This window comes from Azolla caroliniana, unplaced genomic scaffold (assembly GCF_043228905.1).
Source record: "Azolla caroliniana isolate FFs.n. ecotype wild unplaced genomic scaffold, voAzoCaro1.0.p SCAF_16, whole genome shotgun sequence".
NCBI lineage: Eukaryota > Viridiplantae > Streptophyta > Polypodiopsida > Salviniales > Salviniaceae > Azolla > Azolla caroliniana.
Window position 1 is genome coordinate 1,770,428 of NW_028230451.1, and position 20,761 is coordinate 1,791,188.

The 20,761-nt window shown below is 36.5% G+C and overlaps 1 protein-coding gene, 1 long non-coding RNA gene and 1 other non-coding gene across 3 annotated transcripts; 2 read left to right on the forward strand and 1 right to left on the reverse strand.

The window, feature by feature from the left end:
* Nucleotides 1-1,533: 1,533 nt before the first annotated feature.
* Nucleotides 1,534-2,118, reverse strand: LOC147853500 (uncharacterized). Its single transcript, XR_015531216.1, has 2 exons — nt 1,909-2,118; nt 1,534-1,813 (listed from the first exon to the last, which is right to left on the reverse strand). It is a non-coding gene; the product is annotated as an uncharacterized LOC147853500 (long non-coding RNA).
* Nucleotides 2,119-10,659: 8,541 nt separating this feature from the next.
* Nucleotides 10,660-17,548, forward strand: LOC147853501 (chaperone protein ClpB2, chloroplastic-like). Its single transcript, XM_087331992.1, has 10 exons — nt 10,660-11,016; nt 11,792-12,010; nt 12,586-12,823; nt 12,911-13,106; nt 13,186-13,240; nt 13,894-14,044; nt 14,124-14,432; nt 15,246-15,511; nt 15,709-16,635; nt 16,931-17,548. Exons 1-10 carry the CDS (start codon nt 10,771-10,773, stop codon nt 17,231-17,233), a joined length of 2,910 nt encoding a protein of 969 aa, XP_087188118.1. The 5' UTR covers nt 10,660-10,770; the 3' UTR covers nt 17,234-17,548.
* On the forward strand, nt 17,424-17,528 carry LOC147853502 (U6 spliceosomal RNA). The gene has a single exon (XR_015531239.1). It is a non-coding gene; the product is annotated as a U6 spliceosomal RNA (small nuclear RNA).
* Nucleotides 17,549-20,761: the final 3,213 nt, after the last annotated feature.

Below are 20,761 nucleotides of genomic sequence, written 5' to 3' on the forward strand. Positions count from 1 at the left end.
TCAGTACACCGCTCGAATACGGAGCATGTCCACTCTCGATAGCAATGGCCCCTTGAAACCATTACTATCATGGATGTAACCAGAACTTCCCGATAGGTCACCCATCCCAATATTGTTCTAGCTCAAGCACGCTTAACTAGCAATGCTTGAATGAAGCATCCAAACAACCACAAAACTCATGGCATGTGAGTTGCCAAGGTAGGTAGGAATGTGCTACACATTGATCCCCGGCAAGTGGTTGGCGGTCACCCGCAAGTGGGTGGTATACTAACTACAGACATCACACCTAGGTCTATAGCGTGGTCCGTATTCCAAAAGTGTAGTGCATTATAAACATTGGGAAGGTTAACTCTGCAGACAATACACACATTCTCCGTCATTCACTTAATTAGAATTCCATGACAACCAGCCCATGGAAGGTAATGGCAATGACAATTAGATACAATAGAAGCACCATGAAATATGATGCTATAAAACGCATGGAATCCAAGGAGCTAAGGATGGGGACATAATCACAGTGATTTTTCGAAAGCCCATTGGCACCAAAAAACTATGTAGTTGTGCTCTGAATCAGTTGTTGGGCAACAGAAGCGTGCTGTTGGGGTTGGGGATTGGGGGGATTTCCTATAAAATAGCACAAAATTCCATTGGGTTTTTGTGCAGCATCCCTTTCTTGATTTCATCAAGCTTGTGTATATAAAATAAAAGAGCACAGAAATCCTGTACACACCAATGTTTGACAGGTTTATTTGATACGAGTAAAGAAAGCAGCAATGGTTTTTTTAATCATTGGAATCCGTTGTGTAAAGGAGGAATAAATCCTCCTCCTGACAAACAGGCCAGATCACTAGGAACATTCTCTGGTGTTGATCTCATATATCAATCGAGTGGTAAAAATGCAAAAATGCGTTCATAAATGTCAGATTGACTGACTTTCATTGATTTTCGACAGCTCGCATCAATATTCCCAAACAGATAAATTACTGACACACCATTGAATTTGCTCACATTCATCAATTTGCCAGTCGCAAATCCAATGAAAAATTACAAACTACTCTACTGAGTTTGGTGATATTTTTCTCTGAATTAAATTTCTCTGCTCCTTTCATGCATAAAATTTTGATAAGAGAGAGAATCACAAATTTGGTACAAACACAAGGAAAAACCACATTGATTTCTTTTACGGTGAAGTATACCATTCCAGGAACAAAACACGCACAGCTTTAAAAAGTCAGGTTTTTTCTACTCGAATCTATAGACGATCGTGAAACGCGTGAAAGCTTTGTACTCGTCATTAGACGGCCCTGTCAGGGTTTCGAGTTATAAATATTCCAGCAAAAAAGGGTATAGTGCTCAATCATTACAGCAAAAAAAAATTTAAAAATCACTCATGGGATCTGGGTCGAACTAAAAAAGGACTCGTTAGAGCTTCCGGTTGATATATTTTGGGGCAAAAGTAAAATATGTAACAGAAACGCACAGGGGTTTAGGGTTGAGGGGGTTCAGGATCAAGGTTTCCAGTCTTTAGGTTAAAGGTTTGGAACCGGGGGGGTTCAGTATTAAGGGATGAGAGATTAGGGTTTCAGTAAGTAAAACCGTTCGCTAGGGATTAAGGTTTTAACCATTATGCATATAGATTTGACCTTACTTCGGGGATATGGTCTAGGTCGTAAGCATCTAAGACGTTTGTAGGGTTTTAACCATATGAAAAACCCGGTTCTGGATCATTAGAGGTTAATCATATGAGGGTCATGTATCAATCATCTCAGAAGTAGCCACCCAGAGAATGAGGGGATATGTCGCCGATATGAAGCTGTTGTTAACAAAGAAAAGAAAACAATAGAATAGAATATGAGTCTTAGGTAGAGAGAGAAGAAAAAATGGATGGATGGATGAATGAATGATTACCTGTGTAAGATGTGGGCGATGGTAGAAGATACATTCTTGATCTTCACAGAAGGATGTCCACAGCTTCATGTACAAGCGTTCTGCTGTCTCTAGCAAGAAAGCCAAGAAGAAACCCATATCTTTCTCCTTTCTTTCTCTCTCTTTGAATGCCTGTGTGTCCGTCTCTCTCAATCTCTCTGCTCTGTATATTTCTCTGTTTCGATGTAGGAGTGAGAGAGAAACCTGCCATTCCATTCATGTGGGGTGTAGGTGTATATATATATGTACATATAGAGATAGATAGATATGGTTTTTGTTTTTGAAAAGAAAAGAAAAGAAAAGAAAAGAAACCCTGTTTTCTTTTGCTTCAAAACCCAGCAAGCTTCCATTATCATCATTCCAGCGTGATTCAGAGAGAAACAGAGAAGGACAGACAGACAGAGACAGTAGAGAGAGAGAGAGATGATGGGTACATGGATAAAATATAACTGCCTTTCCACATTCTCTGTACATTCAGACATACATACATACATACATACATACATACATGGGCCATCATCATCATCATCATCATCATCATCATCATCATCATCATCTGTGTGTGTGCTTCTTTCTGTGTTTGTTATCTCTCCCTCTTGTGTCTCTCTGTCTCTCTGTCTCTCTTGTTGTTATGCTACTATTGCCTATGTCATATGTCATGGCAAAATTTTATGTCGGTGTCATGTTCCTCATGTTCCTTTTTCGTTCTTTCTTTCTTTCTTTGTTATTAGAAATTAGGTCACCCTAGCGGTAAGTTGTTATGCTACTACTGCCTATGTCATGTTTTCTTCGTATTCTCGAATATACGTTTTATGAGTTTTTGATCGTTTCTTTTTTGCTTTCTTTGTTATTAGAAATTAGGTCACCCTAGTGGTAAGTTGTTATGCTACTACTGCCTATGTCATGTTTTTTTCATATTCTCAAATATACGTTTTATGAGTTTTTGAACGTTTGATTATAATTTATAATGACATATTTTGATTCAATCTATATAGTTCATACTCATGTTTTTTTGTAAAGTTCTAAAGTGAGGATGATAGAGACGTCTTGATTCGCATCCCAAAAGTATACATATGATACAATGTAAATATTGCAACCATACTTATGTTGGTGATTCACAATGGATTAGAGTCCACTTATTGGGATTGAGAGTGAATCAATATATAATATAGACCTTAGTCAATCCAATCCAACTTTGAGATTATTTACCATACACGTTTGATTGAATCATTCTCGAATGTAAATGCACGTATGATACGTATGGTTCATTCTATGGATCATGTATGTATGTATGCATAGATTGACCCATGCGTGATATTCGTGGTATTCTCAATACTCAATATTCATAATATTCGAGAATACACCCTCTGCGTGTCTCTCTCTCTCTCTCTTTAAACCCTAATCCCCAAAGAGAAGGAAGTGACATGTGTATGGAGTATACATACATATAAGCATGTATGTATAGATATACTCCATCCATACATGCATATAAGCATGTATGTATATCTGTAAATTGTAATAATGTATGTATGTGTCTTCTTCTTCTGCTTCTTGTGTGTTTGTGTATAACATATAAGCATATATGTATGTATGTTGTTGTTGTGTGTGTGTGAAGTCAGGTTCCTAGGATAACTTCTTTGCTTCTTCCTCCCTATAGATAATTAAGAAAGGATCATTGGGGAGGGGGCCCTATTTCATGTGTTCTATTAAAAAAAAACCTTGCGTCATCTTGGCCGCCTGCCCACCCATCATGTCCTTTTGGGGGTTGTTTGTTCTGTCGCGATCGATATTCGCACCCCTACATATCATTGCAACCCCCAACAATTGCAATACATGGATCCTACACACACGATGCCTATATTATCTTTGGCAATAATAGTAAGTGGCGGCGATATAAGACCTAGAGGTGAGAGGGGTGAGGTTGCTTCATGTGTGGACAATGGAACCCATACATGAGCCTTTGCTCCCAACTGTTCTCCTCATAGACTAACTATTGGTATGGCATAGGATATTGATCCTCCCCATAAAGTAAAAGAGTTCAATGGAGAAGTTATTAGATCTCTTTTAATGTCATATGGATTCTCATGTGCATGCATGTATATATGTATATGAATGGGATTTCTAGGTTTCTAAAACTTGAGCTTAGGTTAATCTCCAAAAACAAGGTTTGGGTTTCTCAATGGCTTAATCATTAAAGTTGTTCCTTGACCTCTAGATTTAATTGCACACAACCTTGAGAAACCATTTCACAATCATGGAAACCCAAGAAGAAAAACAAGGTTTGGGTTTCTCAATGGCGTAATCATTAAAGTTGCTCCATGACTCAAGATTTAACTGCACACAACCTTGAGAAATCATTTCACAATCATGGAAACCCAATAAGAAAAACAAGGTTTGGGTTTCTCAATGGCTTAATCATTAAAGTTGCTCAATGACTCTGGATTTAACTGCACACAACCTCGAGAAACCATTTCACAATATGAGTGGCTTAGATTTGTGTGAGTGACGCATTCTAGCCATATGTGGATGTCGATATGTATTATGTTTGCTAGATGTCAATACTTTGTCTACTTATTTTCACATGGCATTGTCTAAACCCCTTACAAAAAATTTGGCTATTAAATGTTTTAGAATATATACTCAATTATGTGTGGCATCCCATGTGGGGACTCGAAATGTTTTTATCATTTTAAGAATGAGCTTGTTCAATTCCAAAAAGGAACTAATCCGATTTATTTAATTTTGTCTTATTTCATTGGTTTACTCAAGTGTCGTAATATTTGTGTGTGTGATTAAATTTTTATTTTGTTTCTTAAGTGGAAGTGTTTTAAGCATTCAAGGCTATTTATTTAATGAAAATGGATGTGTGAGCGACATGAAAAAACAGTAGCAAAAGGCATGAATGTGAACAAACTCAATGGTATCGGGCTTTGTGATTAGAGAAAATGACATTTTCTTCTTACATGGATTGCAAAGCAAAGCAAAAGAAAAGAAAAATGATGATTATAATGCATGACAATTATCTTTAGGGTCATAGTTGGAGGAGAATGTCTATGATTCAAGAGGTGGATAAATAGGAGTTTTGATGTTGTTGGATTGCCCATCAATGTCTTGTGTGTTCCTTTAAAGATGGCACACTTACTTTGTGGTCATTTCCAAAATGCCACATGTATTTGCCGAAAAAAATATGGGCGTTCACGAAGATAATGATATGATTAGGAGCTCACATTGTTGGACATGGACGATCATAATTATATGTACAATAGATGTCTATGGACAAGGATAGATGGTTGTGGTTATGCATGGTTTTTTCATGCATGCATCATTAACATAGCATGGATGTGTCATGTATTAGTCATACATCATGCATGTGTCATGGATGGGCTACGAGACAAGATAAAATTTTGAACTTTTAAGAGCTCCCCAATCTTGGTCAAAAGCTTACCTTCATGCATGAAAGGCCTCATGAATAAGGAATCTCGCCTACAAGAGTCTCCCCTAAAGGCAATTTCCCACAATATTGAATACCCCAATATGAGGGGGTTTTAACCTTTCCCCTTTGTGAGCTCTTAAACTTTCCATATCACACACCTAGAGCTATAAAGTATGGATGTATAAGGCATAGCCTTACTCTATGTATAAATGAATTCGTCATTAATCGAAACATATTAGATTATATTTTTTCATCAACCCTTTTGCTAAGCTTATGACTCGTGCTTCTTTATAGATGTCTCTATACTAGGAATAATGGTATAAAGTCATTCATGTAAAGTGTAGTACTAACATATTGGTAAACGATTAGAACGTAAAGCTCCGCCACATTGTGCAAGATGTGGTGGGCGATTGGAAATGGTTTCACACTTATTATGGAATTGCTCATTCACTACAACATTTGTACAAAGACTAAGTGCATCTCTTTATCACAAATTTCTTGGCCAAAGGTTTGGTAAACACTTTTGGCTATTTGGACAAATTCCGTGCGCCCTATCCAACCATGCCTATTTTCTCCAATGGACACGATTTTGGGCACTATGGACCATTTGGATGGCTCGCAATAATAAAGTCTTTGATCGAAACCAACTCCATGAAGTTAGCTTTTTTAAGCAATCCCTTAGGCAATCTCTATTTGATTGTCTGCAACTTAGAGACATCATAGTGCAAATTTACAATCTTTACTTTGAGTGCTTTAAAGCTTTTTAGTGTCTAATCGACACTTGTACATTTTTCTTTATTCTTTGTGGGTTTTCACCTAACTTTGAGGTTTCCCAATAGTAATAAAAGTGTTACTAAAATAATAATAATAACTACAATGACTTTGCGTGATTAGAAGTTGTAAAATATACTCATTCTCAATTGTAATTGATTTCTTAGGTTAAATCATTGTTATAATCATAGAACGTAATATTCGTGTTCGTGGAGGCATTCAAACATTTGAAAACGTACACGTTTGAAAGGGGAAAAATACGTGCTCCTTTTTTTTTTCTTCTTTTCATTTGTTTTCATTGCAAATTTAGCCCATAATATAGACCATAGTTAATCCAATCAAACGTGTCAAACCAATCCAACTTTTAGTTGATTTACCATTCACGTTTTATTGAATCAAACGCGAATGCGAATGCACGTATGATACGTATGGTTCATTCTATGGAACTTATAATTGTGAAAATGAAATTAAACATCGCATTTGCAAATTATCAATATTTTGGAAAATTATCCTTACCAAGTTACCAACATGATGGGTTACCTTTCATGTTCCCCCCCCCCCCCCCCCCCAAAAAAAATAGCTACTTTCCCATTAGTTAAGAGAGATTTTTATAGAAAGACTATACAAGAAAACGAGGAATCACTCAATACTTTGGTCTTAAAGCATTCAATGAAAGGCTTGAAGGCAATGCATATAAATAATGCAACTATTCTATACTATAACCTATAGAAAGGTTAAAGATGATATGTGATGTCATGACTCATGACCCTCTAGTCATGCTCCCTCTTACAAAATGGGAGCACATGTGGTGAAAGAAAAATATGAGAATACAAAGCAAAAGGAATGAAAGTGATATAGTGTGTTTAAGGCTTGTCTTCCCAACCTTGGGGCATGCCAATACAACTTTAGGGATATTATGCATTTCTAGCCCTGTTTAGCACAAATTTGGTGTTGTGTGTCCATCTTTATGCCTAGGGACATCTCAAGATAGTTCCACGATGCTTATCATGGGGACGTACCACCCCCCTAAGAGACCAATCATCATTCTCAACAATGACTACCGTGCCCATCTTTGACTCCAAGTAACATGGAGCGGATGATGACCTCTCTAAGACACCAAAATTTGACAAAAAGTGTAATTCATAGACTTGTTCTCTTGAATGTCTACAATACAATGAAATCTTTAGTCAAGTACCAAATAACTCTACAGTTCCACGTTACCATTCACCGCATTGATCATAGTTTAATTAGTGCAAGCATGTGTAAGAGGTTATAGGCAAGAGGAATGTAGAGCATAATTGTTTTGAGGTAGGACACTTTTCATAATCACTTAGTCATCTTGTTGATCTTCGTCCTATTCGCGATGTCTTTCCCAATAGGATGACAATGTGATTTTAACACTTTGCCTTGACCACTTCTAATCTACATACTTCTTGCTTATGACCCCTTTGTGCATGTATGCACAAATTGGAGAAAGAATACCATAGACAAGTAGGAACAAGACAACATGAGTCCACAAATGAACACAAATTTTTTGATAAAAAATATACAATAGAAGCATATGTTTGCTATCTTACAAAAATATACATAGTTATAACTTATTCCTATATCGATCATTACATGTTATGTGGTTATCCACTCACTTAGCTTCTTAATGATTTGTTCCTTGGGTCACCTAAATAAGGGTTTCTTTCTCGTACTAAATTGGTCTTAAATTCTAATTCTAGGCTAAGGTTTAAACCATAGTGTAAAGAATCAGATATAATTCTTGTGTAGCGGAAGAGATGTGTGTTATGTGTATGTGTGAGAGGAATTAGAGAAGAGAATAGAAACACAAGATAGATAAGCTAAAGAAATGAAATACTCAAGAATAAGATGTGTATATTCACAAGTAGAATGAGAAATACAAAATGTAGCATTACAAGGAGTCACAACCGACTAGTATGAAGTATGAGGAGGGTGCTTTATATAGAGTCACCCTCTCTTTTCATTAACTTACAACAACCACTCTCTCTCTCTCTTGGGGAATGTGAAGACTCGTAGTCATGGGGAATATGTAACTCATTAGTTATGTGTCATAGAATATGATTCTATGACACATAGTTAATGTGTAGAGAGTAGTGGTGTGACTCTTGACCTTTGAGTAATCATAGATTCTCAAAAGTGTGTTCACACGTTGTGCTATGTTGAGCTTGATTCTCAACACATACAAATGATGTCATGGGTAATAAAATTTGTGATACCATTCCCCTTCTTTGATGTTGGGTTCCATTAGTCATGTCGCACAAAGTGGGACATTAGTTATTAAGATATTGCTAATAAATGTTTGATACAAGAATTGGAGTATCAACAATATTCCTTAGAGGCTTGTAAGTGTGACCATGGAACTATATAGCCTTACCAATATGTGAGGTAGTATAATTTGTTATCCATGATCTTAGGGACCAAAATCACTTACAACCTCTGTAAATCGCCGGTCAACAAGCTCAACTAGAGGTAGGGGGTTAGGGACACTTGATCTAGAATAGAACTTGAAATAAGCATAAAACTTAATCAATCTAGAAGGCAATATAATCCATCATTTATGCTTTTGGAGTACAAAATAACTTTAACCTCACACTCTAGTCCATTAATGAACTCTGACGAAATAAACCGAGTTTGAACCAAAAGCATGAGGCACCAACAATGACATACGAACACTATATGGAAATACACATGTGGCTCGAAATTTAGACAAAACACAATGTAATCGATTTGGTTAAAGATCACAAGTGAACCAATAATTTGTTGATGTCACTTACCACATGGCTCAATAGTTTTCACATTGTATTGTAACAACCACACATGATCCCTACCTTAAAACCTTGTCGTCATTTCACGAATATTTGAGATGATGATGATTTCGAGGTCAAATTGGGGTTTTATAAAATCTTCAACAATAAGACTCTTGGAGACAAAAAAAATAGGGTGATGACATGGGTTTACAAGGAATGGAATTATTATAAACAAATTATACGAAATGTAAGACGTGAACCTAGTTGTCTTGTTGTTAGCTAATGAAACAACAAATACGCCACTCTAACATTTGATTGATACATTTGGTTTGTCAATCCTTCAGTGGATGATAACTTGAGGAGAGCTGACAAAAAAATACGAATAACATGAATAAATGCTTTAAAAACTATGACATGAATCGTGGCCCATGATTGCTAATAATGTCATCTAGAAAACCATGTGATCTTGGAAACACCTTCACATAACCAAAAGTGACGTTTCCTTCTTATCGATGGTCTTAATGTAGGGAAGTGTACCATCTTTGTAAACCGATCCACCACTCTCCAAGTGACATCAAAACATTTTTGTATTTTTGTCATGCATGCAAACGAGACAAGCACTATATACAATGCAATAGAATAGAAGATGAGGAACAAGACCAAGACCAACGAGATACGTTTCTTATTTTTCTCCTTCACACTCTTTTCATTAAACAAGTCTTTATTTATAGGGGTTACTAATAACTTCGTAGGACAAGGTTTCTTAAAAGAACACATTATCTCTTAATTACTTTGTTATTCAAAAATACGTGTTTGTAATTTAGGACAACTACCTCTTTGATGGAGATTAACCAACTTGTACAAGTTCGTACATGCTCATATAATGTTACTTAGTATGTAGTATATAAACCTTTTCCTTTTAACTTTTCAAACCAAGTTTGAACCAATCGATAAGGCCTTCTCATATGTATGTTCTCCGCATATCCATGGGCCAACTCCTACATAGTGGAGGTTGACTTACTAGTGTACACAAGTGAACAAGCAATTTATTGAAACCCTTTTCATGCTATCCAATATATACACTTTACATGTGTGTTTCTGAAAGCAATTGATCACATATTCGATAATTGTCTCATTGCAAATCCATTCATGATGCACGACGAATACATCAACGGTTAAGACTTTGAGATGGATCAACTGGCCAATCAATCAATGTACAGAAGTGAAGGAGGAGCGATCACAAGGGCCTCACAAAGCCAATCAATATACATGCACTATCAACAACTTTTCGAATCAGGTTTCTCAAATACAACAGAGTGTTGTGCTGCCTCGAATGAAATTCTTCATTATGAAAACCTCAGTGATGGTGAAGATAACCACCATGATAACGTAAGCATGCCAAGCTCTTCCTTTCTTGTGCGTGGTGTAAAGCTTGAATTAACACGGCCAATGCCCATGATGCATTGCATATACTTGCGTGTATGTGTGTGTATGTATGTACATATGTACGTGTATATGCATGTATGTATGTATGTACTTATGTACGTATGGTATGTATTGTAGGTATCATGTATGTATGTATGTATGTATGTATGTATGTATGGTATGTATTGTATGTATTGTATTGTATGTATGTATGGTATGTATTGTATGTATTGTATGTATGTATGTATTTATGGGTGTATGTAGAGATAGATAACAACTCGGGTGATGAAGAATATATGAGAGCCACATGGGGGCACATTGAGACAGACAAATAGAGAAAAGAGTAGAATAGAACAGAATCGAATAGTGTAGAAACAGGGTAGAGCATATCAGAGCGTAAGTACTCCACAGAGTAGAGAGGTTTCCTCAAAAGCTTTAATCATGGCTGTATTTGTTTCTCCTTCTCCTTCTCCTCCTCCGTTATGTCTCAGGATCAACTCAGAAAATACTCTGCCTCGAAGCTTTTTTCCAGGGCGTCTCTCCATGTCGAATTGGAGCATTAGGAGAGATGTAAGCGTTTTCAAGAGGTCTATTGGGCTCACAAATGGTTCTTCCTCCAGAATCAGGCATGTTTTTACAGAGAAGAGGATTTCTCGGAAGAGTCTCATTTTCTGCCAAGCAGGAAAGGTAAGGCATTCTGCCTATATGTGTAAGCTTGATTAATGGTGATTATTTTTAACGGCTCTTCTTTGCATTTATATGTCTTCAAATTAGTACTAGTGGTTAATCCCTTAATTCTACTAAGGTAAAAGGTTTATGACTATAATTACACTTCGGTAATGATTGGTTTTCATTCTTATTTTACTAAGTGAAGTTTTTCTGAATATGCATCATTATTGGCGTAATGGTAATTCTTCTTATTTATGTGTCTTTAGGAGCATCGGTAATTATTATCCCCTTAATTCTACTTGGGAGAGATTTTTTGCATGTGGACTAATAGAAGCTCCTTGTACTTATATTTCTTAGGATATATTGTTAATGATCGACAAAAAAATGTTCTTTGCATCATTAATCATTGTATACATATTTCTGTTGTCTTAAAAGCATTGGTAATGATGGTATACATACTTAATTAACCATAAGGTTTCTTGCATGTATGCTTGATTAGTCCTCCATCATTGAAATATTGCATGAGCGCAATCTACATGTGTGTATACATGAGGAAAGGTAAAGCTTATTAATTACAGCATTGAGATTTGGAATTATGGTATTTCGTTATATTTATATCGCTTGAAAATTTTGAAATTGATTGTGTAAGACTTTTATTCAACCCTCAAAAGAGATTTCTAATTTTATCGAGAGAATTATTTTCTGCATGTGAGCTTTGTATGTAATGCATTTGTATCTCTTAACAAAATGATTGAAAATGATGGCGTGTGTGACTGTATAATTTGCTTTGCAGATAGACCAAGCTGAATTTACAGAGATGGCTTGGCAAGCAGTGGTGGCATCCCCCGAAGTTGCCAAAGAAAGCAAACATCAGATTGTGGAGACAGAACACTTGATGAAAGCTTTACTAGAACAGAGAAATGGATTAGCCCGGCGCATTTTTGCAAAGGCTAATATTGATAATACCGAGCTGCTTCAAGCTACAGAGAAATTCATACAAAGGCAACCAAAAGTAAGACTTGATTTTTAATGGTCTTACGCTTATTTTGAATTCGATCATGCCACTTGAGTGTGCTTATATGTCCAACTCATAAATTGTAGAGATTTAGAATTGACTTTGAACTATGGTATTATGCTGCTAGAGCTTACTTTTAAATCATATCAAGGCATCCATTCTGGAGGTTCACACTCAATTTTGTACAATCTTACGCCATTTGCTTTATGTATCACTGTTTCTTTGTGAGTATATCAACATCTTTGCGCTATTGATTAACTTATACTGACTCATTACGTCAAAAGGTTTAGATGAATATCACTCTTTTAACCCTTGATAGTTTTAGATGAATTATCACTCTTTTCTTGTCAGCATATTAACATGTTTGTGTTGTTAATTAACCTTTATATTGGTCCATTAGCATTAGAGGAATAGCTGAATATCATTCTTTTCTTGTGCATATATCAGCTTGTTTGTGTGTGGATGATTAAGCTTATACATGCCTATTATCTCTCGAGATTTGGCCGAATTGTCACACTTTTCTTGTGAGCATAATTAACGTTATGAGACTAAAGTGTGCTTAAAAGAAACAGGTAATAGGTGAAAACAGTGGGTCAATGCTAGGACGGGATTTGGAGGCCTTAATTGAAAGGGCCCGAGTCTTCAAGAAAGAATATGGAGATTCCTTTTTATCGGTTGAACATTTAGTTCTTAGTTTTTCAAAAGACAAACGCTTCGGGCTACAGTTATTCAAGGATTTTCAAATCAGTCAGAAAGCTCTGTCGACGGCTATCCTTGCAATTCGAGGAACTCAAAAGGTTATAGATCAGGGTAAGGACACTATGTAATCCAGTGCTTTTTCTATGTAAATGTCAAAATTGAACACTATTTTTTGTATCACCAATTTATATAATGTAGATCCAGAGGGAAAGTATGAAGCTTTAGATAAGTATGGGAAAGACTTGACTGAAATGGCAAGGCAAGGAAAGCTAGATCCAGTTATTGGAAGAGATGATGAGATTCGGCGATGCATTCAGATCCTGTCGAGACGAACAAAGAATAATCCTGTCCTCATAGGAGAGCCTGGAGTCGGAAAGACTGCCATCTCTGAAGGGTGCATCTTTTAGAAAATTTTGTTCTGATTTGCTTTGTAGTTCCTTTCTTTTACACAATTGTTCTTTTTGTATTTTCAGGCTGGCTCAAAGAATCGTACAGGGGGATGTTCCACAAGCTTTAATGAATAGAAAAGTAAGGTTCATGATTTTACCGTATCTCTATTTGAATTTATGTACAGCAATAACTCAACTTCTTTTTTACTATTGACTCACCTTATATAGATTTATTAATGATGCCATGTTTGCCCAAAGTGTTTCCATTTTATTCATGAAACTGTCTGACTGAACTACTGCTCAAAGCCATTTGCATCTATGGATTTTTTACTCTTTCCAACATCTTCAAGTGAATATTTGTGTGTAATGGATGAAAATGCTGCTTTTGAAATGTTTTCCTATGTCCAATTTGAGTTGTCTTGCATATGCTCTCCCTTTCTTACTGTTTGAGCAGATGGACTGAAATCAGTTCTGATGAGGTTGGAGGATGCATGCATTCAGATATGACTTTCTTGTAGAACAGAATTTGTGATTATAGAGCTCTGGTGCCAAATTGTATGATGCTTAACGTATTTTTCTACATTTCACAGATTTTTTAATTTGTTGACATCAACAGCAATTTTATACAATTTAATTTCTGCTTCTCATCTGCATTGCCACCCTCTCTGAAATATATATATATATATATCCTTTTGATATATGTATCCATCCTATTTTTTTTACTCTTTGCAGCATGATAATTTACTTCCTTGTTTGTATGTATCTATGCAATCTTTCTTTTCTCGGTTGCAGCTAGTTTCATTGGATATGGGAGCCTTAATTGCTGGTGCAAAGTATCGTGGAGAATTTGAAGACAGGCTGAAATCAGTACTAAAAGAAGTTACAGATTCGGATAGTCAAATTATTCTTTTCATTGATGAGATACATACTGTAGTAGGGGCAGGTATTAATAAGAGGGCAAATTTTACATCTATAATATCCAATTCAAGAGTAACCATTTAGGGTGTTTTTCTTAAGTTCAGGTGCAACGAGTGGGGCAATGGATGCTGGAAATTTACTAAAACCAATGCTCGGTCGAGGAGAATTGCGATGCATTGGAGCAACAACCCTTGATGAATATAGAAAATACATAGAGAAGGATCCAGCATTAGAAAGACGATTTCAACAGGTTTATGTGGATCAACCAACGGTATCAGATACCGTTTCCATACTTAGAGGTCTTCGTGAACGGTATGAGTTACACCATGGAGTGCGAATATCAGATAGTGCGTTGGTTGAAGCAGCAGTCCTTTCAGATCGCTATATCAGTGATCGCTTCCTTCCTGATAAAGGTGTGCATGGCTTACATTATGAAGACAGTTAACTCTTTGTACGATCGTTATTTTCAAAACAACCATTTCTATTACCCAGTGTTTGGAAAACTTACGATTTTTCTCAAAAAATATAAATGAACCCTTGATTTTTTCAAAGCAACTACTTCTAATCATCAAGTATTGCAATTTACATTGTAGATACATCATAGATTCTTTTAACTTTCTATGAATTATGTCCAATATAAGTGGGGAGTGTAACCTTCCCATTTTATGTAACCAGGCCCTCTAGGAAATTTATGTCTATAATCATCTGCCAAGTTTGTCTCGGGATTTTCTGAATCATGATATTGATATATGCTTTCATGCATGCACGTGTCATCATCAGTACATAGGTTGACAGGAGAACCAAGTAGACCTCCAGGAATCTAAGGGGTTTGAGGCTTATTGCACCTTTGGTTTCTAGTTCAGTAAACTATGCCTTGCAAGATACTTGAGCACATGCATGCCTTGATGTTCCTCATTTGTTGGTCTTATATTAGAGAGATAAAGCTTTTCAGTTTTCTTTGGTTATTCATCAGGCTTAACCTCCATGCTATTTTTATTGATAAATGGTTTACCTCCGTGGATCTAAATGTGAGCTGAGGCCATCTTTCAATTATAGTCCCTGTGATATAACAGAGCTCTAAGAAATGTGACAATAATAATGTGACTATAAGAACTTCTGCAATTGGTGTAAAACATTTAGTTGTTCTCTTCGTGTGTTTTATGTGGTATAAAACCTGCAGAAACGAGTCCAGTTGGTTAATGTGTGGTCTTTTCCGTTCCTTACAGCCATTGATCTGGTTGATGAGGCAGCTGCGAAGTTGAAGATGGAAATAACTTCAAAGCCTACTGCCTTGGATGAAATTGATAGATCTGTGTTGAAGCTCGAGATGGAGCGACTCTCTCTCACGAATGATACAGATAAAGCTTCACGAGATAGGCTTAGTAAACTTGAATCGGAATTGGATCTCTTAAAGCGAAGACAGAAGGAGCTTGCGGATCAGTGGGAGCATGAGAAATCAGTCATGAGTAATATTCAGTCCATTAAGGAAGAGGTGCTTCAAATTTTCCAATTTAGAAAGAAAATTGTTTTAAAAAACAATATGAAGCAAAACAATATAGCATTTTCTCATAAAAGTGTTAATAGATTTGAATCATGCAATCTTACTTCTCATGAGATTCCTTGTTTTCTGATTATTAGTATTATTATAATGAAGTTATTATTATTATTTATTTCGTAAATGGAGAATAGGTTGATCGGGTAAATATCGAGATTCAACAAGCTGAACGCGATTATGACTTGAATAGGGCAGCAGAGCTCAAATATGGAAGCCTAATGTCACTTCAAAAGCAATTGGATGAAGCTGAGAAACTACTTGTAGAATACCAGAAGACAGGCAAGACAATGTTGAGAGAAGAAGTGACGGGTAATGATATCTCAGAGATTGTTAGCAAATGGACGGGTATTCCGGTTTCAAAGCTTCTACAATCAGAGAGAGAGAAGCTTCTCTACTTGGATGTAGAGCTACATAAGAGAGTGGTTGGACAAGATCCAGCAGTTAAGGCAGTTGCAGAAGCAATCCAACGGTCTAGAGCTGGACTTTCTGACCCAAATAAGCCGATTGCAAGCTTTATGTTTATGGGCCCCACAGGGGTAGGGAAGACGGAATTAGCAAAAGCTTTGGCTTCATACTTATTCAACACCGAAGATGCATTGGTGAGGATTGATATGAGCGAATATATGGAAAAGCATGCTGTCTCTCGCCTGATCGGTGCACCACCAGGTTACGTTGGCTACGACGAAGGAGGACAGCTCACTGAAGCAGTCCGGCGAAGACCTTATGCAGTTATTCTCTTTGATGAAATTGAGAAGGCACATTCTGATGTGTTTAACATTCTCCTTCAGATCTTAGATGATGGAAGAGTGACTGATTCTCAGGGGAGGACAGTAAACTTCAGTAATGCAGTTATTATTATGACTTCAAATATCGGGTCTCAATACATTCTGAACGTAGAAGGTAGCAATGGATCAGCAGAAAGCACTTATGAGGCTATCAAAAGCAGGGTGATGGATGTTGCTCGTTCAACATTCCGGCCCGAGTTCATGAACCGAATCGATGAATATATTGTGTTTCAACCACTTAACCGTGATCAAATCAGCAAGATCGTCAAGCTTCAGGTAAAATTCTCTTTGGGATCATATGGCCTGGAATGATATACATATTTTCATATCAGGAATGAAGTGTTTGCACAAATCCCTAATACCTATACATACATTACATACATATATATATAGGTTATATCTATATATCTATCTATATGTGTGTGTTTGTGTGTGTATATATTCATATCGATATATAGATATATCCATATATACATATATATACATATATATACATATAGATAGAGATTTAGCACATATATTTCATTGGGTGGTATAGACATGCATATTTTGCTTTTTGTGGCATGAACAGATCGAGCGTCTACAAAAGAGGTTGATAGAGAAGAAGATAACTATTAAAGTGAGTGATAGTGCCGTACTTCTCCTCGGGAGCTTGGGTTATGATCCGAATTATGGGGCAAGACCAGTGAAACGTGTTATCCAACAAAACTTAGAAAATGAATTAGCAAAAGGGATTCTGAGAGGGGACTTCAAAGAAGATGACACGATATTCATCGATACAGAGTTATCTGCCATATCTGGTGACCAGTTTCCCCAGCAAAAGTTAGTCTTTCATAAGTTGTCAATGCCAGAGTCTCTGCAAAGTGTTAATTGATGGACATTTATATATACTAGCTCTAGCGCCTAAAGCTATATATAAATATATATGAGGAAATATATGGTTGAATCAAAAGTCCTGAGTTGTAATTGGATTTGAAACACCGAGGTTGGCTTATTATAACATCAGCAGATATTTTATGACAATTGAGTCGCAATGACCACCCATACATATGATTCGTCTTGCTGCCTCACTCGGGACATGCGATAAATTTGGAATGATGCTATAAAGATTAGCATGGCCCATGCGTGCAAGTATGACATGCACAACTCAAGAAATGATCTAATGTTTATTCCCTCCCAAGTTTGATCTCATTATTGGCTCAATCCCATCCCATTTATTGTATATAGCAAAATGGTCCTCGCCATTGGCTTGACCAAGTTCTGTCAAATGTGTTTTGTATAAGTGAGTGAGAAACAAAGGTAGGAATAGAGAAAAAAACTTGAACGTAACTTTTACCAATGAGGAAGAAGAAATAAGACGGCACAAAAGTGGGCATCTATAGTCTTTTATATTGTCTCAGCCTGAATCACATTGGGGTGGGCACAAGGTTTTACATTCAAGCTTTTCCACCTTTGTATTCTTTTAACGCACATAAAGTTGTGTGCTTGTAGCCAATGTCATTGAAGCCTGTGGGACGTGTAACATAGTTATGGATGATGGTTTGATTGAAACCAAACCGAACTGCTAAGACATGGTTTGAGAAGTGTCAGTTCTAATACAATTAAATGGTTTGGTTTGGTGTTAAAAAATTAGAAATCAGTAAATAATGTGGTTCTAAAACTCGGGTTTAACTTTTTGCTTAACATTATTTTTATTTTCCTAATGGTTTTTGTTTATTGATTTAACTACTTTAATGTGAATGATTTGGTTTATGTTTGTCAATAAATGGTTTAGTTTGGTATCAACTTTTCCCTAAATGGTTTGGTTTTACGTCCATAGTTAGATTAGGGTGGGATGAATCATGTACCAATCATGGTTTTGAAGTATTATTTATGAAATGAGGGTAGTATGATCATACTCAATGGATTCCCCATCAAGAGTCTGATAATTTGGCACCCTTGATGATCACTTATAGTGCAGTAAAAAACTAAGGTTGGAATTCCAATCAAATGTAAGTATTTGGATATTTAGGGATGCAATTTGTCTATATGAGTATACATGAATGTTGGATGAATTCATGTGTAATACAATGAGATATTGTACATCCCTCTAACGGGAGGAACTAAATTCATATAAAAACAAAGTGGGGTTTTCATAACTCTAATTTAATTCGGTCAATCATAAGAGCTAGTAGAAATCATTTTTAAAAAACTAACTGGACACTTGTAAGTATATATTATCTTTCTTAAGCAACATCAAGTTGGTTGAGAGCTAGGTCACATAGAGAAGTATTTGCCTCTTCCCAATAAATGAATAATGGGGACAAGTAAGCCTTTGCATGTCATGTGATTGAGGGAGTGTAGCCCTAACACCATGATTTCCCTATAAGTAGCCAAACATAAGGGGAGTGTAGCTCTAACACCACGACATTGTTGACACTAGACGTGTCTTTGTCAGCTATTATGAGATGAAGGGCTGACTAGTACGGAAGCGTGTGTGGATCTTATTGTGGAGTTAGCAAGCAAGCACAAGATGGAGATACATAGTAGTGTGCCTGTTCAAGAAAGATACAAATAGATAGATAGATTCTATTATCGTCTCTGGAGGTCAAATATGACCTATGAGACAAAAAATATTACATCTCACGTGATACCCGTGGAAGTGAGTGGCGACTCTTGATGTTCAAGAACTTTACCAATGAATGTTGCAATCAGGAGGGCGCATTGTGGTTGTGAGAGAAATTCGTACAAGGATTGGGCTTGGTTGAAGATACGTGGAAAGAATGGTTGAATATGATCAAAGGCAGAGCATTGTATCAAAGTGTGATACTTAGCCTCTCGAACTTATTTAGGGCAAAGTTTGCATAGCCGACCACTCTCATCACTTGTGCCCCAACCCCCTATTTCACATCGCCAATGCGTGTGAACTAAGTCACATGGAAGCAATGGTTCAAATGGTAGATAACGGGATGGGCTCTAACATGTATCGATGTGTACGGTTTCCTCGTTCCGCAAAGAATATAGTTTTGTAGTTAGGTGCAACATGTGTAGTATAATAATGTGTGAATCGTGAACCTCCACATTTGTCCCATGTCATGATACATTGGCATTGCAAAAAGGCCTCATTTACAGAGGAATCTAGTGATGCATCATGAAGCAAGTGTCTTGCATCCCATCTACCAAACCATTTTTCCATATCTTACATTTAAACGGAACACAAAATTTTTTATTTTTTATTTTTCCCACAAAAACTACACTCCATTGGTATTAAAATTAACAATGCCAAAGTCCATCTACAATTTGTACATAATAATTTCCACCCCACAAGTATCTATAAAAAAAAGACCAAATATAAACGATGGCCTTTGGCAAGATAAGGCTAATTATATGCATGAAAACTCTCTCAGCCTTAGCAAATTTTTTTGATTTTATACGTCTTTTGGATCTTTTTGCTTGCTTCCCATACAATTCTAAGAAGTCGATGTGAGGAACTTTTTTGAACATTAAGCATGTATTCAACAACCCTTTACATGGCCATGAACTCAATGGAAGTGATCTCGTCTCAAGGAGGAGGGTGTAGGGCGTTTGTTTCTTAACTTGTAGAAACTTTGTAAGAAAAAGTTTTTAGACATTTTCAAACTCTTTCCACGTAGATTTAGGGATGCTACCGCCCCATACTTCCACCCCATGGAGAAACACCAAAGTGTCGAAAATATATTTCTTGAGGACCCAACACTTAATATCTTTATGATTGCATGTATTCTCAAATGCATAGTATGCTCGCTTACCTGCCTCTAAGCGGCGTGTAGCACATTCATTCCATCTATGATTTGAAGGAACTTCAAGGCCAAGATATTTAAAGCTTTCCACACATTCAAGTGGCTTATCTCTTTTTTGGCTCTTCACAAGCATAATCTTTGTTTTAGAGCTATTAACACTTAATTTAGAATGCATGCAAAAAATTTCCAATGCCTTTATAAGCTTTTGTGCATCCCCTAAAGTATCTACAAAAAGCACTATATCATCCACATATAGCAAAAGCATAATTACAACATTCCCAATCACAACTTCTTCAACACATTCTTCCTTTATAAGCTTGAAAACCATTTCTTCCAATTCATCAATGCATAGACCAAATAGTGTTGGTAAGAGTGGGCATCCTTGCCTAACACCAATAGTGCTATTGGAAAAATCTGAAAGTCTATCTCTCATATGCACACAACATATAACCTTTTCATATATTCGAGAAATTGCAAGCATATATTCACTTGGCACCTCGAGTTCTTCCATTCGCCTCCAAAGATGCCTACGATGTACCATATAAAAAGCTTTCTTGAAGTCTACAAAGCAACAATATAAACCTTTACATCCAAGGCGACTTTCCTCCATTAATACTCGAAGGGTGACAAGGTGATTGATGGCG

Bases quoted from the DNA above. Each gene is read 5' to 3' on its own strand.
- LOC147853501 (XM_087331992.1), top strand. From the start codon at position 10,771: ATGGCTGTATTTGTTTCTCCTTCTCCTTCTCCTCCTCCGTTATGTCTC. The intron at 11,017-11,791 runs GTAAGGCATTCT...TTTGCTTTGCAG, and splicing joins TTTTCTGCCAAGCAGGAAAG to ATAGACCAAGCTGAATTTAC. The intron at 15,512-15,708 runs GTGCTTCAAATT...AATGGAGAATAG, and splicing joins TTCAGTCCATTAAGGAAGAG to GTTGATCGGGTAAATATCGA.